This window comes from Triticum aestivum, chromosome 2B, assembly GCF_018294505.1.
Source record: "Triticum aestivum cultivar Chinese Spring chromosome 2B, IWGSC CS RefSeq v2.1, whole genome shotgun sequence".
NCBI lineage: Eukaryota > Viridiplantae > Streptophyta > Magnoliopsida > Poales > Poaceae > Triticum > Triticum aestivum.
In genome coordinates, this window is record NC_057798.1 from 261,153,214 (window position 1) to 261,174,056 (window position 20,843).

Genomic DNA, 20,843 nt, shown 5'->3' on the forward strand with positions numbered 1-20,843 from the left:
ACATTGTAACCTCAAAGATATTTGAAGGGTCAATTTAGTGAACAAGCAAACCGACGAATTTGTATTTGTGCCATTTTCAGTTTTCTCATTGGATTGGAGCTCCAGTCCAATCCCTAGTACGAACATCCAAACAACGAAACTACTATGTGAACGACTTCGGCCGTGTTCGGAGTCCCTCTGCTCCAGACTCAGCTCGTGGAGTTGGCGGAACTGCAGGCTAAAATAATGAAGCTGGAAAATAGGTGCTTGGCAGATCCTATAATTTCACGGAGCTGGTGGATAGCCGAACATGACCTTTATCTGGTGGAGCTGTGGATGATAGAGGATTGAATGGTGATAGTCAGTTTTTCTCTATGCATAGACGGCTTTAAAAAAAAAACCTATGCATGGACGGTTGATGCGCTGTACCGTGCACAAATCGTTCAGATTCTACCGTGTGTGTAGCAGCGTTCTCCAAACAAAGCGCTAGGGTTGTTGTAACTTTGAACATCCAGGCCGGGTCTCCGTACAGATTGAGCAGATGAGCGTTCATTTCGAAATGCGACCGTTCGTGGTCCACCAATAACTTCCCGCTCAAAAACCCCAAATACCCCAACTCCTACCACAATCCCCGCTCCTACCAGATCCCATGGAAGCCCTACCCACCTGCTCCAGAATCTTCTAGAACGTCTTCCTTCCTCCGTCGCCATGAACCGCTGCGAGCTCACCGACCCCCCCTTCCGCGACGTCTCCAACCTCGGCACCCCAAAACCTAACCCCAACTCTCCCTCCCCGCTCTTCTTCACCGCCTCCAAAACACCACTCCCTGTCCCCACCCCGAGACCCCTGGTCCGCAGGAGGCCCCTCGCCGGCGCTGCGACCCCGACGCCAATCGGCCGCAGGAAGGCCCTCGCCGGCGCGGCGACCCCGACGCCCATCGGCCTCAGGACGGCCCTCGCCGGCGCGGCGACCCCGACGCCCCTCGCCCGCCGCCTCCGCGCCCTCGAACTCGACCAGTCGCGCTCCGCCCACCGCGCCGAGTCCGGCCGCGAGCGTGCACTCCGCGCCTTCGCCGCCTCCGCCTCGTCATGGCTCTCCCTCCTACTCCGCGACCCCTCCGCCTGCGGCTGCTCCCCCGCTGCAACCGCCACGGCCACACACGTCTCTGCTGCGGGCAAGCGCGACAGGCTCGACGGGGAGCGCGCGCGGGGCAGCAGCCCGAAGCGGCACCGCGGCAGGGACCGCTACGGGGAGAAGAGGAAGGCGATGACACCTGCCATGGTGGCCGTGTTAAGGGAGTCCCTGAGGGAGGTGTGCAGCTTGGAGGATGTGAAGCAGAGGATGGGCAAGTACATGAGCACGGAGGCGTGCGAGGAAGTGCTCGTCATGATGTGCCAAATTTGTAAGGTGAGGATTTTTCTACGGCTTTTATTCTACTGTACGAGCTAAGGGATTGGATTTTTTAGACTAAATGCTCCTTCCACCCCAGTTTCAACATTCGTTCAACCATCGGCGTTTCAGGCGTATTAGTACGCAAATAAAGTTAGTTGAATTACCTGGCGTGCCCCTCACCCCCAGTTCATACACGGTTAGGCTGTACTGTTGGCCTGTTGGGGTTGATCTTAATTTAATGACATGGTAAGAGTTGTCATTTGCAGCACATAGGTGATAATGGACAGTGTGGAATCCTCTTTGAAAACAACATACGGGTAACAGAAAAATATTTGGGTGGGGTGGACATATCATGCTGTATGTTGGGACTTGGGATGTTGCACAGCTCTTTACTGTTGGTAATCTGACACTGTGATTTTGCATCTCTAAAATTTACTACAGCTAGAATATCTTAAACAGCGAAATTTTCAGCTGACTTCAGTCGGCAGCATCATTAATAAGATACTCTAAGCAGTAATGTTTCTTCTTTTGCAGAACATTGACGAGAGAAGACTGAAGATGAAAGCCAATTGCCCGATTGTTACCGATCTTAGGCTGAAAGAGAACGCAACTAGAGTTTTCTTGTGTTACAATCCAGAGTGGCTCAGGATAGGCTTGCACATTGTCCTTGGGGGCGATTGCTTGCTACAGAGTGGATCGTGGAAACAGGACAAGGAGGTTTTCTTTCTGAAACTTATTCTGGAGAAGCAGTTGTTTGGTCAAAACGTGGCTCCAACAACTTTTGCTTACAATAAGGTTGTAGACGGGCTCCACAGAACAGATTATACTGAAGCATTGGGCAACATTATACTGAAAAGAATGTTTCTGCTCGTCGCTGCTCTAGATAGGGCGAAAATGGAAAGAGCCCTACCTCTCAAATTTGGAATCGATAGCCTTGACGGTGGATCCCCTCCATTGTTTTGTCACCGAGCCAACATAAAATCTAGCCAGCAGGTTATCCATCGTAAGTAGCAAATCCATCTAATTCTGGTTTATTTTATTTGTGAACTTGCATCTATTTTATTCAATGGACTGTGACTTCTTTTACCTGTTCCTGAATTGTAGAGTCTTTGGCTGAGGCCATGCATGGAGAAGGTGATCTCCTGATGCATCTGTCAACCATGCGCTACAAACTAAATTATCAACAGGTATGGTGATAGATAGCGCGACCGTGCTCTAAAATTGTGCAATAAATGATCCCAAAAGAACAATAACCATGCAACATATTGCTGATTTTTGACATTTTATATTTTGGCTATAAGTTTCCTTTGAATATTTGGTGAATTTCTCTAATTATGTTTCCTTACCAGCTTGCGCTGTCGGAGTATGATTTCACTATAGGAAACTTATTTGAAGATCTCCATGATGGCATAATTCTTTGTAGAGTTGTTCAGCTCCTGCTTTCTGATGCATCGATTATTTTGGTATGTATTTACTTGCCCCACACTAGCCGGATGATTATTGTCATTGGATTTACGGAGGCATCATGTTTTATTTCAGAAAGTGATTGCTCCATCAGATACACATAAAAAGAAATTGCACAATTGCACCATGGCTATCCAGTATATCAAGCAAGCTGGAGTTCCAATATCTGATATAGATGGAGTCACAATTTCAGCAGAAGATATTGCTAATGGCGACAAGGAACTAATTCTTTCGTTGCTATGGAATATGTTCATTCATATGCAGGTTAATCTAAATATTCAGTATCACGTTACCCCAGTCAATGTTTTATAATGTTATAACACACCTTTAATTTGTATTAAAGAATAAAGATAATGGATTATTCAATGTTCAGTTTTGTTTTCTCGCTCACTTCATAGGTACAGTGGGGATATGTTGTACTTCTCAGCACTAAATTCTTCCCCCAGTCTAAATAGTATCTGATGACTGTTACTCTACTTGCCTAAGTCAGAAGGGTTGCAGCAGCGAATTTCTACTTAGTGAGAAACTGTATTCTTTAGGCTTTTGGTCCTTCTGTCTTACTATCAATTCTTATCCAAACTAAATTCTTATATAATTCTTATCCAAGTTATCAATTCTTATCAATTTTTTCCATATGTTGCACTGCACTGTGTAGACTAACTTGTTGCACAATATAACTCGTAAGAAATAGTTATGTTGCAAATAGTGCATAAATTATCTGTAGCATGACGTTCTTCAAAATATAACCTTGTGCTCTTGTGCAGTTACCCTTGCTAGTAAATAAAACTTCACTAGCTCGTGAACTATCCAGGTTAAATGCATCGGCGGTGGTAAGTTTCTTGTATTCAGAAGATCAAATTTAGCTATCCCCCCTAATCTTTTGTACTCCACTTAGACATAAGTATTAAGTAGCACCCTGTTACACAAGATTGCAAGGTGCATTCCTGAAGTAAATTTATCATTACTGGACAGTGTTTTATTCTGGTTCTTGCTTCCATTAAACTACCACTGAATCATATGGCTACTTGTGTAATCGTTCTAAAAAAAGGTCTCTGTCTCTCACTAAACTACTGCCTGCAGTAACAAAATTATTTTTTACTCTGTTCCACTGCACTTCACATTGAAGTTTCAACACTAAACAGCCAGAACTATGGGTTGCTGGCAGATATGGGACAAGACATATGTGCTTTGCAGTAACTGTATTATTTCTCAAGTAAAAGATCAGAATTCCATGATAAAGCAGCCGTATAAGTCTGCTTCTGGTTTTGTGATTTTAATAGGGGATACTATTAGTTTATTGTTTTCGTAAGGGGCTCTACTTCTTTCATGTCAGGAACAACCAATGTCTGTGACCAAGTCGCACATGGCCTTGCTTTACGATTGGATTCAGGTAGGTGTTGATTTTTCACTTCTTTATGTTTTCTACTTGTTCAAATGTATAAGTCTGGCAAATCACCATGATCAAGAGATACAGAGATCAGAGTGTGGCATTTGTAATGGTCTGTACACATTTCATTTTAGAGTTTTGTACTATTTTTTTGAACGTTTTAGAGTTTTGTACTTTCATTACCACCAAATTATGGGTCCTCTTGAGCTTATTATTTCTTCAACCTGTACGGTGTTAAGTTTTAACCTTACAACATGTTTGGCTGTAAGGTATTTATTTGTGTAATTTCTACACATATTTTCCTTGGTATTTTTACAGGTGGTGTGTGCAAAATATGGCTTAAGTGTGGAAAGTTCTCAGATTGACAGGAAAGCACTGAAATACTTCATAAATCACTATCTGAACATTGGCATTCATAGGTGTCCCCTAAAGGTTGTCTTTAACTTCCATCAAAGTTTTCCCTCTTCATTGTTAGTTTCTTCCATCTTTTTTGTTCATTTTTTTATCTTACGTGCTAATTTTCCTTTGTGTTGATTGTCAGGAAACATTTTCTGATTGTCGAAAGGAATTGTTCAGTTGCCATGAACAAGAGACTTCCACTGCTATCACCAGCTGTCCATCAAGCAAACTAGGAGAAGTTCTTGGAGACTTTCTTCAGGTGGTAGGATCTTATTTATTTGGATTTTGGGAGGTATATGTTTCTCATGCTTTTTCTGCAATGTGCAGGATTTTCCAGCTAGTGGCATCTTAGCCAATGATGTATTATTCGATGAAAAGGGTGCAATAATTTTGATTGCATTCCTTTGTTCACATCTGACTAATGATAAAAGATTGGTATCTTTCTTTCACATTTCTCTCCTTTCATTTCTGTTCAGCATGCATACAATACCTTACTTGATTTGTATAGGGACAACTACGGAATTTGATCAGTACGAGATTGGACTGCCAAAGCCTGGAGAATAGAGTTTCTGCTAGGCTTAAATCTCCGGGAAAGAATGATGTGAAGTATCAATCTCCTCAGACAGATAACACAGATGATTCACGCACTAGCCAGGGTTTGTCCTTTATCACTTCATCTGGTTGTCCTGTTTTTACATTGAACAAGATGAAAACTGCCACTTTTTAAGGCTCTGATGCCTATCTAGTGCTGTTCACAAATACTTTAATATGCATTAGCCATTATTTTCTGCTGCTAAAAAATACTCCCTCCGTTCCAAAATAGATGACCAACTTTGTATTAAAGTTAGTACAAAGTTGGATCATCTATTTTGGAACGGAGGGAGTACCTGTGAGGTTTCCATAGTTTGATGGTTTCTAGCTTTGTTGGCAACATAAGATTCTCTGCAAACTAGTGAATGACTGAATGTCATGTTACTATTTCCCCAGAGAAGGCTGCTACAATTATACAAGCTCAAATCAGACGGATAATTGCAAAGAACAGATATCATAAGCTTAGGAAGTCAATATCTATCCTGCAAGGTGCTATAAGAGCTTGGTCATCTGTTATCATGATAAGGAAATCGCGCTGTCTAACTGCCGCCTTCTCTACCCACGTGCGAGCACATGGTACGTTTCCCTTACTAATTGCTCCTTATTCATGCACTGAAATCGCACCATACTTGTTAATATCCAGCTGTCCATTTCTTTCCAGGCAGCTATAATGGATGGTTAATTTCCATATTAGAAAGGCATAGATTTGTGCGAATGAGAAGATCTGCCATTGTGATTCAGCAGGCTGTAAGGATTTGGATTGGGGAAAGAAAGAAATCTGAGAACATCGAGCCTTTTGAAAGCCATGGGTTCTTGGAAACTACAGCTTCACCGAAAACTGATTGCATAGAAATGTGCGATGGTGAGCATGAAACAACACCTTGCAAGGATTTGGGTACCTCGATAGCTTCTGCTGCCCCTCAATGCCTTGATGAGAGTAACCATATAGATACAGTCACTATTCTGCAGCTTCATGTCAAAAACAGCAACTATGTAACTTTTCCTAGTCCTCATCAGAGTATCATTAAGAGTGACTCTGTAAACTCTGTCAGCCATCACCCATGTGAGATTGAGACTGCCAGCATAGCATCAGCCACTAAACTTGCGTGCGAGGATGATGTGGACTGTAGAAGCAATATATCTTGTGGAGCTTCATTCCAGCATGAACAACCTGTATCTGCCCAGCTCGATTTCTCACTTCGCAAAGACACAGTGGCTGTTCAAAAGATACAATTTGCATATAGAAGATTTGTACACAATAGATCTGAAAGAATATCTGCTGCAACCAAAATCCAGAGCCACTGGCGTGGTTTCACCATGCGGATGTGTTTCACAAAGCAAGTTGAAGCTATCACTGTAATCCAATCTGTAGCCAGACACAACTTGTGCAGTTGGGCCTTTCAGCGGTATCACAATGCTGCACTAGACATTCAACGTATTGCCAGAGGATGTTTCGCTAGAAAGCGACTATTAGGTTAGTATGCATTCTTGCTTTTGGTGCATTCTTGTTGGCTACTGACCCACATTACTCATGCAGGTTCTTCACTGCAAACCTACACTAGCCTTGTTAGCCTTGACCAAAGTCAGCATAAAAGATCTTATCAGAGTATTGAACTCAAAATTGTGTTGTACTCAGCCTTAAGGCTACAAAGATGGTGGAGGAAGGTCCTATTGCACCAGTCTATGAGACTATCAGCTATCTCAATTCAATCCTCAGTTCGTGGTTGGTTGGCTCGGAAACAAGCCAAACGAATTACCTGCTGCATCCATGTCATTCAAGTATGTGTGCTATTTTTTGCTACTTTCTAGTTGGATTGTAACGGGAGGGAAGGTACATATTATCAGTCTATTTGCAGAGATGGTGGAGAAATGTTATGTTTCTTGAATCAAGGAAAAGAGCTGTGACTACTATTCAATCCCATGTTCGTGGTTGGATAGCACGACAGTTTGCTATTAGAAAAAGGAAGTCTATAACTATTATTCAGGTCATGACCAACATCCAACCATATGATTTCTTACATGAGTACACTTCCTTTTCTTTTCAAAAACGATTCAAGTTTTTTCTTCATATGATATTCCAGTTTCTTCAAGAACTTGTCTCAGGGTGCAATGGTACATTTTCTTTCACATGACATTCTACCACTTGAATTTTGCAGTCATTTGTCAAAGCATACCTTGTGAGGAAAGCTTCAAAGCAAGAAGTTGTTGACATAAGGTCTAGAATTCAGAAGGCTTCTGCACAAGTTGATGATGACATGCGCCTGATCAATAGACTAATTGCTGCGCTGTCACAAATCACTGGATGTAGAAGCATCAGCAGCATTCGACAAACTTGCACGATACTAAGTAAATATATATTCTTTAAGACTACCTTTTGGAGTATTTCTCTAGCCTGGTTTCATGTCAGTGTTGTTGTGTTCTTTGTTTCATATTGACTTCCTTGACATCCTTAGGACTGTAGTGTTTTCTGATCCTTTACTGGGCACTTGCTTCCGGAGTCCTGCGGCTTACTATATCTGTACCGTTTCTCCTCCAGGTATTGCTACAGAGCTTTCTGAGAAGTGTTGTGCGACACTTGTTGATGCCGGTGCTGTAGACATTCTGCTGAAGCAAATCCCTCAACTTAACCGTGGGATCCCTGACCAGGAAGTCTTGAAGCAAGTACTCTATACACTGCAGAACATTGCACGATTCCCAAATGTTCGACCGGTATTAGCTAACAATCCACAATTGGTTAACACTATTTTCCAGGAGCTGCTGCGGTAATTTCTCTCAGTATTGAGTTCATTTTTTGACTACTCTTAACTCCTAAGTATCATTTTGGTCTTCCTGGTAGTTATGCTTGCTCATTCACATGACATGATTACACAATAAGGACCGTGCCAGCGCATTTTTTACATACTCAAAACAGAGGCTCCACTGAAGCTAGTGTTCCATTATAAAATTTCCCTATGTTTAAGTAGTTTGTCACTGCAGCCTCTGTCTTCCCAAAGCCAGGTGTTCACCTTCAACCTGCGAGATTGAGAACTCGTACAGTTTTGAAATTTGAACTTCAGTCGTCCTTTTGTTCTGATTTGTGAGCCTGTAATTCCTGAGATGATATGTTCTCTGTCGTTGCCCTCAGGAACAAAACGGACATGTTTTTCATCGCATGTGAAATTCTGAAGAAGCTGTGTGAGTCGGAAGAAGGGCGTGGATTCGCCGGGGCCCTGGGGCACCACATAAGAAGGCTGGCCAGTATGGTGCGAGGCCTTGAGAAGAAGGTGGAGCTCGACAAGAGGTAAAGAAAGAGCAGTAACATCCTTGGAAAAGTACTAGTGAAACAGAGTATGGCTAACTGGACCAGACTGTTTTTTGATTCACTGGCTTGACTAACGGCTTGGCTTGTCTTGTCTCTGCAAGAAATGGTCACACCGAAGCTCGTAAGGAGGACAATTTGCGGCGGCTCGGGGAGGCTGCGGCCCTCTACCATCTTCTCACCGATAAATAATGGCATGCGATGTGGTTTGTAGCCCTTGGTTGGTTTCTGAGACCGGAAGTGATTGTAGTCCAAAGGTTGGACAGGCGTGATGGAACTTGCTGTGTGCGCGTCAGTCGTGGTAGTATGTGGTTGTGGAACGGAGCATCAGCTTGATGTATGTGACAATGGTTTGTTTGACCTTACCTGCTCCACTCTATTTTGTTTACGTTTTCTTCGTTGTGTTGCGTTTATCCTGTTACGACTAGTGATCGGAGGCAGAAGCGAGAAACCGACTTGCGATTTCAGTGTAAGCTATTCTGGCATGAAAGCTTGACAACATCTTATGGCTCTCGGGGTGCTAGCACACCCTATATGCGCAAAATAATTTAGTAACTGCATAAAAGTCAAAAAATACTGAAAACCTTTTTCGAATCAAATATGATAAGTATTGTACTTGTACTCCCTTCATTACAATGAATAAGCGTGCATGCACCTTAAAATTTAACTTTGCCCATAAATTAGACCAACCAAATGTGGACTATATGTGATAAAAATTAGACCGTTGAATTCATATTGAAAAGAAGTTTTTGGTGGTATAATTTTAAGTCACAAAAACATATATTACAGATTAATTTAGAGAGAATTGCTTATTTGGCCCTTCCTTAAAATTTGATTCCTTTTCTGGCCCTAGTAAAAAAAATCTTCCTGTTTTGATACTCAAACTTCATTTTGTTCCCTCTATGAGATTTCCGTCAGGTTTGACAACTAACACCGTTAAATGTAACATGAAAAGTCTATTTTACCTCTGATGTATTTTATGACCAAAATTATGAACTGCAAGTCAAAAGCAATGACGTCGTGGGCGCGTCGACAGAATGCGTCAGTGCCTTGGATTTGCAATGAAATTATATTACAGGATTGTACTGAGAAATCCATATTAATAAGAACCAGTGCACTAATTAACATGTACGAGCAGTACAGACATGCACAACAATCTCACGGTTTCTCTCTTCACGCACAGCATACAGAAGAGATCCATCTCTCAATTTTTCTATTTGCACACAACGCACACATCACATCACGCGCACACACACACAAAGAGCACACACTAGGCCATGGAAAGCACGCAGCCGCGGCGACCCAGCTAGCACGCCCCTGCCACCAACGGACCTCCGGTGTAAAAACCCTGATTTTTAAGGATATTTATTTTAAGTTATTGAGTTAAGTTATATAACTAAATTTGTAATAATTTTTAAATAAATAATTAAGCAAATAAGATATGCTACACCGCTGCGTCAAAGAAATGTAATAGACAGTTTATTTTTGCATGCAATAACCGCACACTGACCATATGTATGTAGTTATGCACCAGAGCTTAACATCAATGTACGTGCATGTGTGTATTTATACATGAGCCATGCATGACTAATAATGCTACAAGTTAAGGCCCCGCTTGGATCATCGTTTTCCAGCGACTTACACCCGGAAAACATACCTCCGTATAAAAAAATGGGGTGGTCTTCTGTTAGGTACTTGGATCGTCGTTTCTGGGCTGTAAACTTTACACCCTATTTCCAAGGTACAACGGTATTTCGCCGGTTTCTGAAACACACCTCGGTCCGTCGTTTCTGCTCCGTATCTCTCTCTTCTCGATTGACAGCTGCTTTACGTCGGAAGGCCAGAGCAATAGGGGACGGGCCGAGGACCGCCGGCCCGGCGAGGAGCTGCCTAGCAGATTCCCTGTTTGGGCGCCGCCGCACGGAGGAGTTCGTGACGGCCGGCGGGTTCAGACGACGACGAGCAGGCGACCCGATGTCCTGGCCAGGCAGAGAGCTACTCCAGCTGCGCAGGCGAGCAGGCGACCCGATGTCCTGGCCAGGCAGGCGACCCGACGACAAATTAATCATGAAGTAGCCTGATATTTATGAGATGTACATGCTTGTGTTGGCAACACCCTAGAAATACTTAGGACATTCAAATGGCTACGTGGAGACTATGCATGGTGGCCAGGTTTGTTTGGCCTTTGCGCTAGCGAGAGGGGCAGCAACTGGAGGGTCTCGGGGCGTGACTCCGGCGCCCGTGACTTGGGCCTGCACAGCACCGCCTCGACCGTCCATTACTACTTCCACCTCCATGCCTCCGCCGCCGCTGTGCGCCTCGCGCCGCAACTAGATTTTTCTGTTTTATTCTGACGTGATAAAGCAGGGGTAAATAAGACATTTCAAGTCATATTTGACGGTGTTAACAGCAAAAAGTGACAGAAGTGTCATGGAAGGAATAAAATGAATTTATGATGTCAAAAAGAGAAAAATGAAATTTCTAGGGCCAAATAGGGAACCAGATTTTAAGAAAGGGCCAAATAAGAAATTCTCTCATTAATTTATGGTTAAAGTTAGATTTTGAGAAACATGTGCGCCTTATTCATTGGGATGGAGGGAGTACACAGTGTTTTGATTTATTTATTTTCCCGCCCGGAATACCATGAAAGGCATTCTTTGACGAATCTTTTTTGATTCAACGTGCTTCTGGGGACGCTAATGGCCCTGTGGATCTTTGTGCTAAACATGCTTTTCCTTCGAAAATGTTAACGCCCACACGTGTGGGCGTTGATCATCTCGACCACACGCATCCATCACCGTCCAATACTATATGCACGAATCTTGACACAATCTGGCTGATTTTCTGTGCCACGTAGGACAAGGTGTGTGTGTGGTGTATGATATAGTTCGCCCACACGTCTGTTTTACCACACGGAGTGGCCGGTGTGTGGGCGTTTAGCAGTTCAACCACACATCAGTTTTCAGTCACGCACAAGGGCTGATGTGTGGGCATTTGCCATCCCGCCCACACGCCCGTCTCCTCTCCCACACGTAAGCTGCTAGTTGTCATGTGTTTTTGCAGCGCACATGGCAACTATCTCTAGTGTGATTTATAAGCAGGTGGCAAGTCTCTTTTTTTACCCGAGTTGCCATGTGTTTTTGCAGGGTACACGGCAACTGCCTAGTGTGCACGTAAGCAGATGGAAACTGTCTTTTACCGAGTTGCCATGTGTTTTTGGATGGTACATGGCAACTGCCCCAACGTGCACGTACATGGCAACTGCCCTAACGTGCACGCAAGCAGATGGCAATTTTTCCTTTTTACATGGCAACTGCCCTAGCATGCTTGTGAGCACATGGCAACTCTCTCAACTGCCTAGTGTTAGTATGTGGCAACTCCTAAAGTTATGAAATCATGGCAACTACATTAGATCAGACCATACATGGCAACTGCAGTTGAGCAACCATGGCAACTGCAGTTGTCCGACATGGCAACCGTAGTTCAGCGACATGGCAACTGCAGATAAACGAACATGGACGAGGGTCTGGACCATGGCAACTGCGGGCGCGCGGTGGGCGTCACGCGTCGCGTGAGGGACCAGAAGGGTACGAGGCCTGACATACGGGCGTGTGGGCGTTATCAATTTCGCCCACACGCATGCGTGTGAGAGGGTTCAGGAGGGAAAAAAAGATGTGTGTGGGCATTAGTTGTTTTGCCCACACATAGGTGTGTGGGCTAGTTGTTGTCCATGCCACACGAGGCGTGTGGCAGAACTACCCGATACACCACACGTGTGGCAGTTATCGGGACCCTTTTTCTTTGGTAGTGTTTGTGTTGGTTGGATGAATGTCCACCTTTTCTTGTAAAGATCCAAAGTTCGCTTAAAAAAAGAAAGAATCTTTTTATACAGATACAATACTGAATTAGAATATCAAACAATTGTATCGGCCCGATATAGAGGCAATTTTGGCCCAAAAACGTTGCCAGTTAACATTACATTAGGGTCGATATCAATAATATACATACATAACAGCACAATGATCAATTGTACATATACACCATCTAGCGCTCTAGCTAGGCCCTAAATCATAACCTAATACTTCACCCTTCTTATCAACCACTGCCATCAGCTAGACAATCAACAACGTTCCTCGCCTTTGGATAAGGCACTCAACAATACAAGAGAAAAATGAGACTGCTAAGGTCAGTCTGTTATTCATTTGCATCAGCTGGATTCCAGATTGAATGGCTGCAGGAGTTGAGCAGACTTTCGCCTTCGCTTTCCTTCAGGAGTCAATCTGACTGCTGCCTTGACTGAAACCTTGCCATTTTTAGGTGGCTGCTTCTTAGAGGAATTTAGTCGTACCCGAGAGGGCTCGCCCTCTTCACCACAACTTCTCTGAGGGGACTTGACTCTCTTGCGTGCAAAACGTGCCTCCATCTCTGGTCTACGGTTGGGACCAATCAGCTTTACATGGAATGGATTGACAGCTGTGTAGCAAACCAAGTCATTTGTAGCTTGTCCTTTGTCCAGATCAACACTTCTGCCGTTCACCTAAAATAAGAGTGAAGCTCAGGGTCGTCTGGTGCCGTATCAAAAAGCAACCGCAAAGATAAAGGGGGTTACCAGCTGGAGAAGGGCAGAGAATGTTCTTGCAACTTCATACTTTGGTTTGCTGCTAACAATCTCACTGAATGATGCAATCCCTGTATCAGTTCTTGACGAGAGTGTGTCAAGGATCTGCTCTCCATATAAACCGATATCAAAGGGTGGATTTCTATCCTGAAAAGGCATGAATTGTAGCACTCGTGAGTGTGAAGCAAGTTCATATGTGCAGAACAGTTAGCAGATCTATCATCAACCAAACCTGCTCTTCCAAGGCAAGCTCTATTCGCTCTTTCCATGTTGAAACTCGTGCATCCAGCTCAGTTTGTTGTTCAGCCTCAGCTATGCTAGCAAGGAGAGCATCCTGTGAGAGTTATCCATGTTAGTATTGGAAGTTGAACAGCTAACATAAAATTCAAAAGACAATCCAAAAGTAGCTAGCTATCAATCGGAATTCTGTTTCTCAAAACCAATATTTTGAAAAGTATTGTGCTTTGGCGACATCTGCCAAGAGAAGTGTGGAAATGCCATGTGGTATCAGAAACCAGAAACCAGAAACCAGACAACCCATAGGACAAATGCCCTGGCTGAACAAACAGTGCCCTAAATGCCATGTGGTATAGGATAAAAGAAACATCTGAGATAATAGGAATATCTAAATGTCATTTGGTCTCATCGGATAAAACAAGCACTTCAAGTCACGTCAGAGTGATGAAATACTGATGTATCAGAACAAATCAGTCATCACAAGAGCTAAATTTCGCAACTCATTGAATCTGTGATGGATCAACCTGTAGCTTGCTTCGAGCATACCACATCTATTTGAGAAGACAAAAATGGTATGCCTTAACACCCGAATATATGAGAAGCGAAGACACATGAAGTAAATGCAAGACAGCAATGTAGCATTTTCGTTGAACAAGTTTAGCACCAACGTAGCAGCAAATTTCTGAATGGAATTTGTATTAATCATGTTATTCTTTCAGACACATCATTCAAGAATATTAGCTATAAACTCCAATTATCATCAAACAAGATAAAGTTATAAAGAAAAGAACAAAATGGTTAGATGATATGTTAGCTAACCCCTATAACATGCTATTCCGAACAGCTTGACACTAGTGAACCTGGACATCTCATATATTTTGGCAACTTACATGGCGCAAGTTGCTTGCAAATAAAAATAGAGGAAAGTTCATGCATCTATGCAAAATTTGAAAGGGAATGGAGCTATTAGTGGTCCGTATGACTTACCAGATGTGATCGACACAAATCATCAAGGCTTTTATGTCCATCCATGCTGTCCTGTGTAACTCGAACCACGTCATCGATCTAAACAGACATATAGTAAGCAGATGTCAGCCAATTGTTAGGTCAGTGAAGACAGCGATCAACTAATAGAAAGCTAAAGAAAATCAACCTTATCCGAGTAACTTGGCATGTCATCATCAATATCCATGTCAACATATGGATCATTCGGGGTGTCTGGCCCATCAATATCATCAAAATTATTGGTCTGTTTGTCATCCTTCAAATCTCCAGATGTATGGCAATTTACTTCACCAGTTTCAAATGACTCTCTAAGCTGCAGCATGAATGGGTTGCACCAAGTTACTACATGAACATATCTGACGTACCTAATCAAAATAGCACATTTTTGTAACAATGCTGAGCACCTTTTCATAAAGAGGAACTGACTGGGAGACATCAGGTTTTTCCTGCTGAGACATTTGTACTTCAAAATATTTTGTTAGTTCAGGACTAACAACACCATCCATTTTTGCCACAGGAAATATAGATGCAGGGGTTTTCTTCTTTGGAGCGCCAATAACTTGCCTTGAAAAAGCTTTTACTGTTCCAAACAGATCAAGAAAGAAGGTTCAATATATAGTTAGTGGAGATAATATACAAGGAAATTAAACATCCTTGTAGGGGAAACAACAGTTTCCAGTACCTCTCTTGTAAGGCTTGATCTTTAGGTTGCTAGGTTCATGCGGATCCAAAGACTTATATGGATCCTCATCATCAGAATCATCCCCAAGATCTGGGAACCCAGGGTCTTCATCATCTGGTAGGGGCATGATGATAGTAGAATTGTGGTCAACAGGATGATGAGGCCAGCTATCTTCTTGACTTTGATCTGCTATCATTTCATGAGATTGCTCGCTGTCCTGAGTTGGATCTATGTTTTCATCTCGGGCTTTCCCTGGAGTTCGTCTACGAGCAGTACCCCCCGATCTTACATTTGGGGAAGTGAAGACATTGTTTCGGACTTTCCCAGGAGTTCGTCTATGAGACAAAATATCTTCTTTGCATGATTTTTTTCCTTGCAAAAATTCAAAAACAGCTGGTGCGTCACATGGATCCAGCAGGAGGAAATCTCCGTAGAAACCACATGTTGCTAACTGCAATAAAGAAACAACTAGACTAGTTTAGTACGGCAGTACATGCTACCAGTTTCAGTTGCAATTAAAGAAATGCAGGATTACCAAATATGAATCCAGCTCGCTTGCTTCGCTATCGACACAGTCTCCTTCGAACACCAGAAGATTTGCTGGTGGCCTCACAATTTTTCTTCGCAGATCATCCTGATCAAGGTTGTTATCCAAAGTGGTCCTTGTTTCCGCTGGCAATTTAGAAGGGGGAATATATGCTTAGTTTCGTGTCATTTAAAGTAAACATATGACTGGTAGAACCGCAAAAGGTCCACTTACCTGGGACATCATCTAAACCCATAAACATATCATCTTCTTTGTTGACAGTAGTGCTAGGACCATTTTCGTTAGCTTCAGCAGATCCCTTTTCTTGTTGATCTTGCCTGGTATAGTTCAAATGTTAGACTATTCGCAAAAAATGCACTAGGGTGGTCAAAGAGGAATTTGCAGGCCCATAATTTGGCAACCGTCCAAACAAGGGCCGATGTTTCAGACACAAACAAGATATATAAGAGATAATCTGAAAGCACAAACTCTACTAGGGTTTATATCTAGCAGACACCAATAGTTGCTTCTGCACTGTTAATTTCCACATAGTTAATCAGTTTAGAAATTCTATAGCTCCTTATTGTTAACCTGACATGTCATGCTCCGGAATAAGATGTGCAAGAAAGCTATAGTTGCCAGAAGATATGTCACTGTCTGGCAGTTTGAGGCCCATTTCATGTAAGATGTGCAACGTCCAAGTCTCAGCAGGTAGCATACAGAAGAAAAAGTTGATGTATGCTTACTTATTTTGCGAGAGAAATTCCAGCGCATGTAGCACCAATGAGTACAGGTACTCCACCTTGCGGCTGTAAACTTGAACTGAACCTTGGAGCAATAGCGCAGCTGCACATGAAGTGGCCACATATTACCAGCGCAGTAGAAGGGTTTACAAGAAGAAAGGAACTTTCTTTCAGTGCAAAATCCCTGATTTAATTAGCATGGGGCTCAAGAAGCCTTCGCAAAGAAGAACAAGAAGAAAAGGAGTTCCAGGTTTTGTAAGCACCTGGGGAAGAACCACAAAATCCACCGAAAAGAAGCTACGTACTTCCTTAAAGCTTATTCGAGCAAGATAATAAAACCACCCAAAAAGCACAAAAATTCCAGCTATTAGTCTTTCTACCTTCCCAATTTTCAAACACTGCGCCACCCGTAAAAGAAAGCCCACGCCTTCGCCGCAAGAAACACGGTTACCATCCACACCGCCGTACCTTCGGCGAAGTTGAAGCTGTGGGCCCCGTCTTCGGCGGAGATCTCGCCTGAGCAGATCTTGAGGAGGTACTCCTCGAGGCTCTTGGCGACGTCCACCTCCCAGTTCGACTCCGGGTCCCGGTTCGCCTGCAGTATCGGGAACCTCCCCCCGCTCGTGCTCCCCTCACCGCCGGCGCCGCCGCTGCCGTCCTCCATGACTCCCCCTCAGACAACGAAGCTACTGGGCGCGAAGAGGTATTCTTGCGGGATGGTGGCTCGGGATCCGATGGGCGTGGACCGCGGGTGGTGAGGGTGCTTGGAAGCGGAAGCGGAAGCGGGAAGGGGAGGGGGGGAGGAAGCAAGGGGGCTAGGGTTGGAAGAAGATTGGGGAATTTTCGGACTTCGGAGGTCTCCCGCTCGATGGGAATTTGTGACGGCGGGATCTGAGTTTCGGTGAAGGGCCGTTTCGCAGTTTTGGAAACAATCGAGTAGTGTAGGGATAAAGTGAACAAGCGATGTTTCGCGACAAAACCCCCTGGTTTTTGCACTATCGTGATGTCAACCCTATTCACCCTCGTTTAACTAGTACTTTCTCCCTAAAGAAATATAAAAGCATTTAGATCGGACGAGGACGAGTAGCACATGGAGGCCATATCCACCAGAATCTAAGCCACTCGTCGTTAGTTTTGGGATTGGTGCAACTTTTTGTTGAATTGGCTGTGACTTCATAATACACGCGTGTATGTCAATAGTAAAAGTTGTCCATATACTCATTTATTAGTGAACTGTACACAACGCATTTAACTCACACATTGACTAACAAAGTGATGCAAGTTATCAACAGAGAATTGATTAAAATAAATAAACATAAACTTGCCAGGCAACTTACAGTGAAAGGTACCCCTAAAAAAATTTACAGTGGAAAGATAAAACGGTAAAAGGTAAAATAAAAGATGCCGCTACAAAGACTTAGGCTAGTTTTTTCTCACAACCACAGTTTTCTAAACTTTGAGGTGTTTAGGTTCAACAAATATCACAGTTTATAAATATATTATCTCTAGTACCATTTTTCTAGTATTCAAGAAAAGATGTCTTGACCACTTTTCTCTAAACTGAAGATGAAAAGGTTTCTGGAATATTGAGGTATTTATAGAGCAAAGAGTCGGTCCAGGGGGCACCCGAGGTGGGCACAACCCACCAGGGCGCACCTAGGCCTCCTAGCGCACCCTGGTGGGTTTGTCCCCTCCTCAGGACTTCCCTCAGGTGCAACCAGGGCCCGTTGTGTTCCTTCTGGCCCATAAAAAATTATCGTAAATTGGCGTGGCATTTGGACTCCATTTGATATTGATTTCCTGCGATGTAAAAAACATGCAGAAAACAACAACTGACACTTGCACTATGTCAATAGGTTAGTACCAAAAAAATATAAAATGATTATAAAACATCCTAGATTGATAATAAATCAGCATGGGATAATAAAAAATTATAGATACGTTGGAGACGTATCAGCATCCTCAAGCTTAACTCCTGCTCGTCCTCGAATAGGTAAGTGATAAAACAGAATTTTTGATGTGGAGTGTTGTTTATCATGTCATATCATATTCTTTTCTTCATAGCATGGATATTTGGACTTTTATGTGATTCAAAGCAATAGTCTAGTTTTGACATAATAATTTAGATACTCAAGGATATCAACAAGCAACCATGTCTTTCAAAATATCAATGCTAAAACAAGTTATCCCTAGCTTATCATGCTCAAACATTGATCCATTCATGAAACACACTCGAATATTAGCTACACCCAATACTTGAGTACGATCATATTGTCCCCCAGTTGGTGCTTTTATAAGAGAGGATGGAGACTCAAATTCAAAATTAAAAATTGCATAAAGTAAAAGAAGGGCCCTTCGCGGAGGGAAGTAGTGATTTGTAGAGGTGCCGGAGCTCAAAGAGAAAAATTAGAGATAAAAACATTTTGGGAGGTGTATCCATCCCACCAACGAAAACGACTTGGAGCATCCCAACAATTTCCATCCTAGATATATCATAGGAGGTTCCCAAACAGAAAATAAAGTGTACTCCCTTCTCCACCATAACTTTCACTTTCCATGGCTAGTCGTATCCACGGGTGCCCTCCATACCAACACTTTCCAAGAAATTTATTATTTGACAACATAAAGTAAATTCATTTTTGCATTTCGGGACTGGGCATCCCTAATACCTTTGCCTTACTCTCGGGCAATTACAAGTGAATAAACACTCATCATGAGAATAACACATCTAGCATGGAAAATATTAGCTACCGGTTACCGTTCCGCGAGCGAAACAAACACACAAAAGAGAAGTTCATTTTGAAAATTAGAGATGGCACATGCAAATTTGCTTAGAACGGCAAAAGAATACCGCATATATGTAGATATAGTGGACTCATGTGACAAAACTGGTTTAAAAGATTTTGGATGCACAAGTAGAGGTCATACTTGGTGCAAAACGAAGGCTAGCAAAAAAATTGAGAAGTGACCAACCAAGAAACGCATAATCTCATAAGCAAGCATTAAGCATAATTAACACCGAATAATGCACCACAAGTAGGATATAATTTTCATTGCATGATTATTGACTTTCGTGCATGCATAGGGAATCACAAACCTTAACACCAATATTCTTACTAGAGCACAATTACTCATCAACATAACTCACATATCACACCATCATATCTCAAAACTATTACTAAGAATCAAGTTTATTTTGTCCAATGATCTTCATGACATATAGTTTTTTCTTTCTTTATCCTTCTTGGATATCTATCACTTTGGGACTAATTTTCATGTGTTGCTTTTCATAAGCTCAAACAAATATAAGTGAAGATCATGAGTATAACATATTTTATTTCTCTCAAAATAATTTAAGTGAAGCAAGAGAGAATTTCTTCAAAATTTTACTAACTCTCAAATAAATCTAAGTGAAGCAAGAGAGCATTTCTTCAAAAATACTAAGCACACCGTGCTCAAAAAGACATAAGTGAAGCACTAGAGCAAGTCCATTGCTCATAAAAAATTAAGTGAAGCATAGAGAGCAATTCTAACAAGTCACGGCATAATTTTGGCTCTCTCAAATAGGTGTGTCCAGCAAGGATTGAAGACTTAAAACACAAAACAAAACAAGCAAAGAATTGGGGATCCAGAAGCTGATCATTCGAGGAGATTCACAGCTTGTGGTGAGACAAGTCAACAAGGATTACCAAAGTCAATTGATGGAGGCATACATTGAGGAAGTGAGAAGTCTGGAGGAGCGCTTTGACGGAGTGCAAACAGAGCACGTACCCCGTGCGGAAAACAGCATTGTTGATCATCTGTCAAAGTGTGCTACGCAGAAGCTTCCTGTGGAACCAGGAACTTTTGTTCTCCATCTTACTCAACCCTCCCTATCCCCGGCAACAATGGCCCAAAAGAGGAGAAAATTGGACTTTGGCAAGCCTCTCTCGGTAGAGCCTCCCGGGGCTCTCGGCAGAGAGCTTGACGGGAACAACTCCCCTTTAGCTGGTGAGCTACCCCATCCCACCAGACCACTGGTCCTCGTGGTCGAGGGGTGAGCTCCAATGAAGGAGGAGGTGCCGCTAGTCCTTGTTGCCGAGCCCCATGCTCCAACTTGGGCACGACACATAGTTCATTTCCACCAAACCGGAGAACTTCCCGAAGAGCAAGAAGAAGCTGAAAGATTAGCCCGGAGGGCCAGTATGTATCAGTTTGTCGATGACACAATACAGAAGAAGGCCCAACGGTGTGAAATTGAAGTGCATTTGCCGGGAAAAATGAAAGGAACTGCTGGTAGAAATACACGAAGGCATGTGCGGCTCCCACATTGGATCAAGGGCTTTGGTTGGGAAAGCATTCTGGCAAGGATTATATTGGGCCACAGCCCTCCAAGATGCAGTCGAGCTAGTCACCAAGTGTGAAGCCTTCCATTTCCATTCCAAGAATATCCATCTGCCTGCCCAAGCTCTTCAGATAATCCCTTTGTCATGGCCATTTCCGGTTTGGGGGCTCGATATCCTCGGCCCTTTCCCCCTGTTGT

General features: G+C 43.0%; 2 protein-coding genes across 2 annotated transcripts; one reads left to right on the forward strand and one right to left on the reverse strand.

Annotated features, from left to right (window-relative positions):
• Positions 1–516: 516 nt before the first annotated feature.
• LOC123044669 (abnormal spindle-like microcephaly-associated protein homolog) lies at positions 517–8,872 on the forward strand. The gene is made up of 19 exons (XM_044467485.1): positions 517–1,386; positions 1,906–2,374; positions 2,476–2,558; positions 2,721–2,834; positions 2,911–3,099; positions 3,600–3,665; positions 4,169–4,225; positions 4,541–4,654; positions 4,764–4,880; positions 4,949–5,056; positions 5,130–5,277; positions 5,609–5,788; positions 5,874–6,686; positions 6,750–6,991; positions 7,069–7,197; positions 7,369–7,558; positions 7,749–7,974; positions 8,337–8,492; positions 8,615–8,872. The coding sequence occupies exons 1-19, from the start codon at positions 688–690 to the stop codon at positions 8,700–8,702; spliced, it is 4,188 nt and encodes a 1,395-aa protein (XP_044323420.1). The 5' UTR covers positions 517–687; the 3' UTR covers positions 8,703–8,872.
• Positions 8,873–12,415: 3,543 nt separating this feature from the next.
• LOC123044670 (condensin-2 complex subunit H2) lies at positions 12,416–17,221 on the reverse strand. The gene is made up of 11 exons (XM_044467486.1): positions 16,790–17,221; positions 16,325–16,424; positions 15,813–15,916; positions 15,588–15,724; positions 15,053–15,503; positions 14,775–14,950; positions 14,519–14,683; positions 14,353–14,430; positions 13,361–13,462; positions 13,120–13,275; positions 12,416–13,047 (listed from the first exon to the last, which is right to left on the reverse strand). Exons 1-11 carry the CDS (start codon positions 16,983–16,985, stop codon positions 12,718–12,720), a joined length of 1,995 nt encoding a protein of 664 aa, XP_044323421.1. The 5' UTR covers positions 16,986–17,221; the 3' UTR covers positions 12,416–12,717.
• Between the last annotated feature and the right edge of the window lie 3,622 nt (positions 17,222–20,843).

Coding starts and splice junctions, on each gene's coding strand:
- LOC123044670 (XM_044467486.1), bottom strand. CDS start 16,985: ATGGAGGACGGCAGCGGCGGCGCCGGCGGTGAGGGGAGCACGAGCGGG. Junction 14,951..15,052: donor GATCAAGCCTTACAAGAGAG/GTACTGGAAACT, acceptor TGTTTGGAACAG/TAAAAGCTTTTTCAAGGCAA. Junction 13,276..13,360: donor AGCTTGCCTTGGAAGAGCAG/GTTTGGTTGATG, acceptor ATGCCTTTTCAG/GATAGAAATCCACCCTTTGA.
- LOC123044669 (XM_044467485.1), top strand. CDS start 688: ATGAACCGCTGCGAGCTCACCGACCCCCCCTTCCGCGACGTCTCCAAC. Junction 6,687..6,749: donor CGCTAGAAAGCGACTATTAG/GTTAGTATGCAT, acceptor TTACTCATGCAG/GTTCTTCACTGCAAACCTAC. Junction 8,493..8,614: donor AAGGTGGAGCTCGACAAGAG/GTAAAGAAAGAG, acceptor TGTCTCTGCAAG/AAATGGTCACACCGAAGCTC.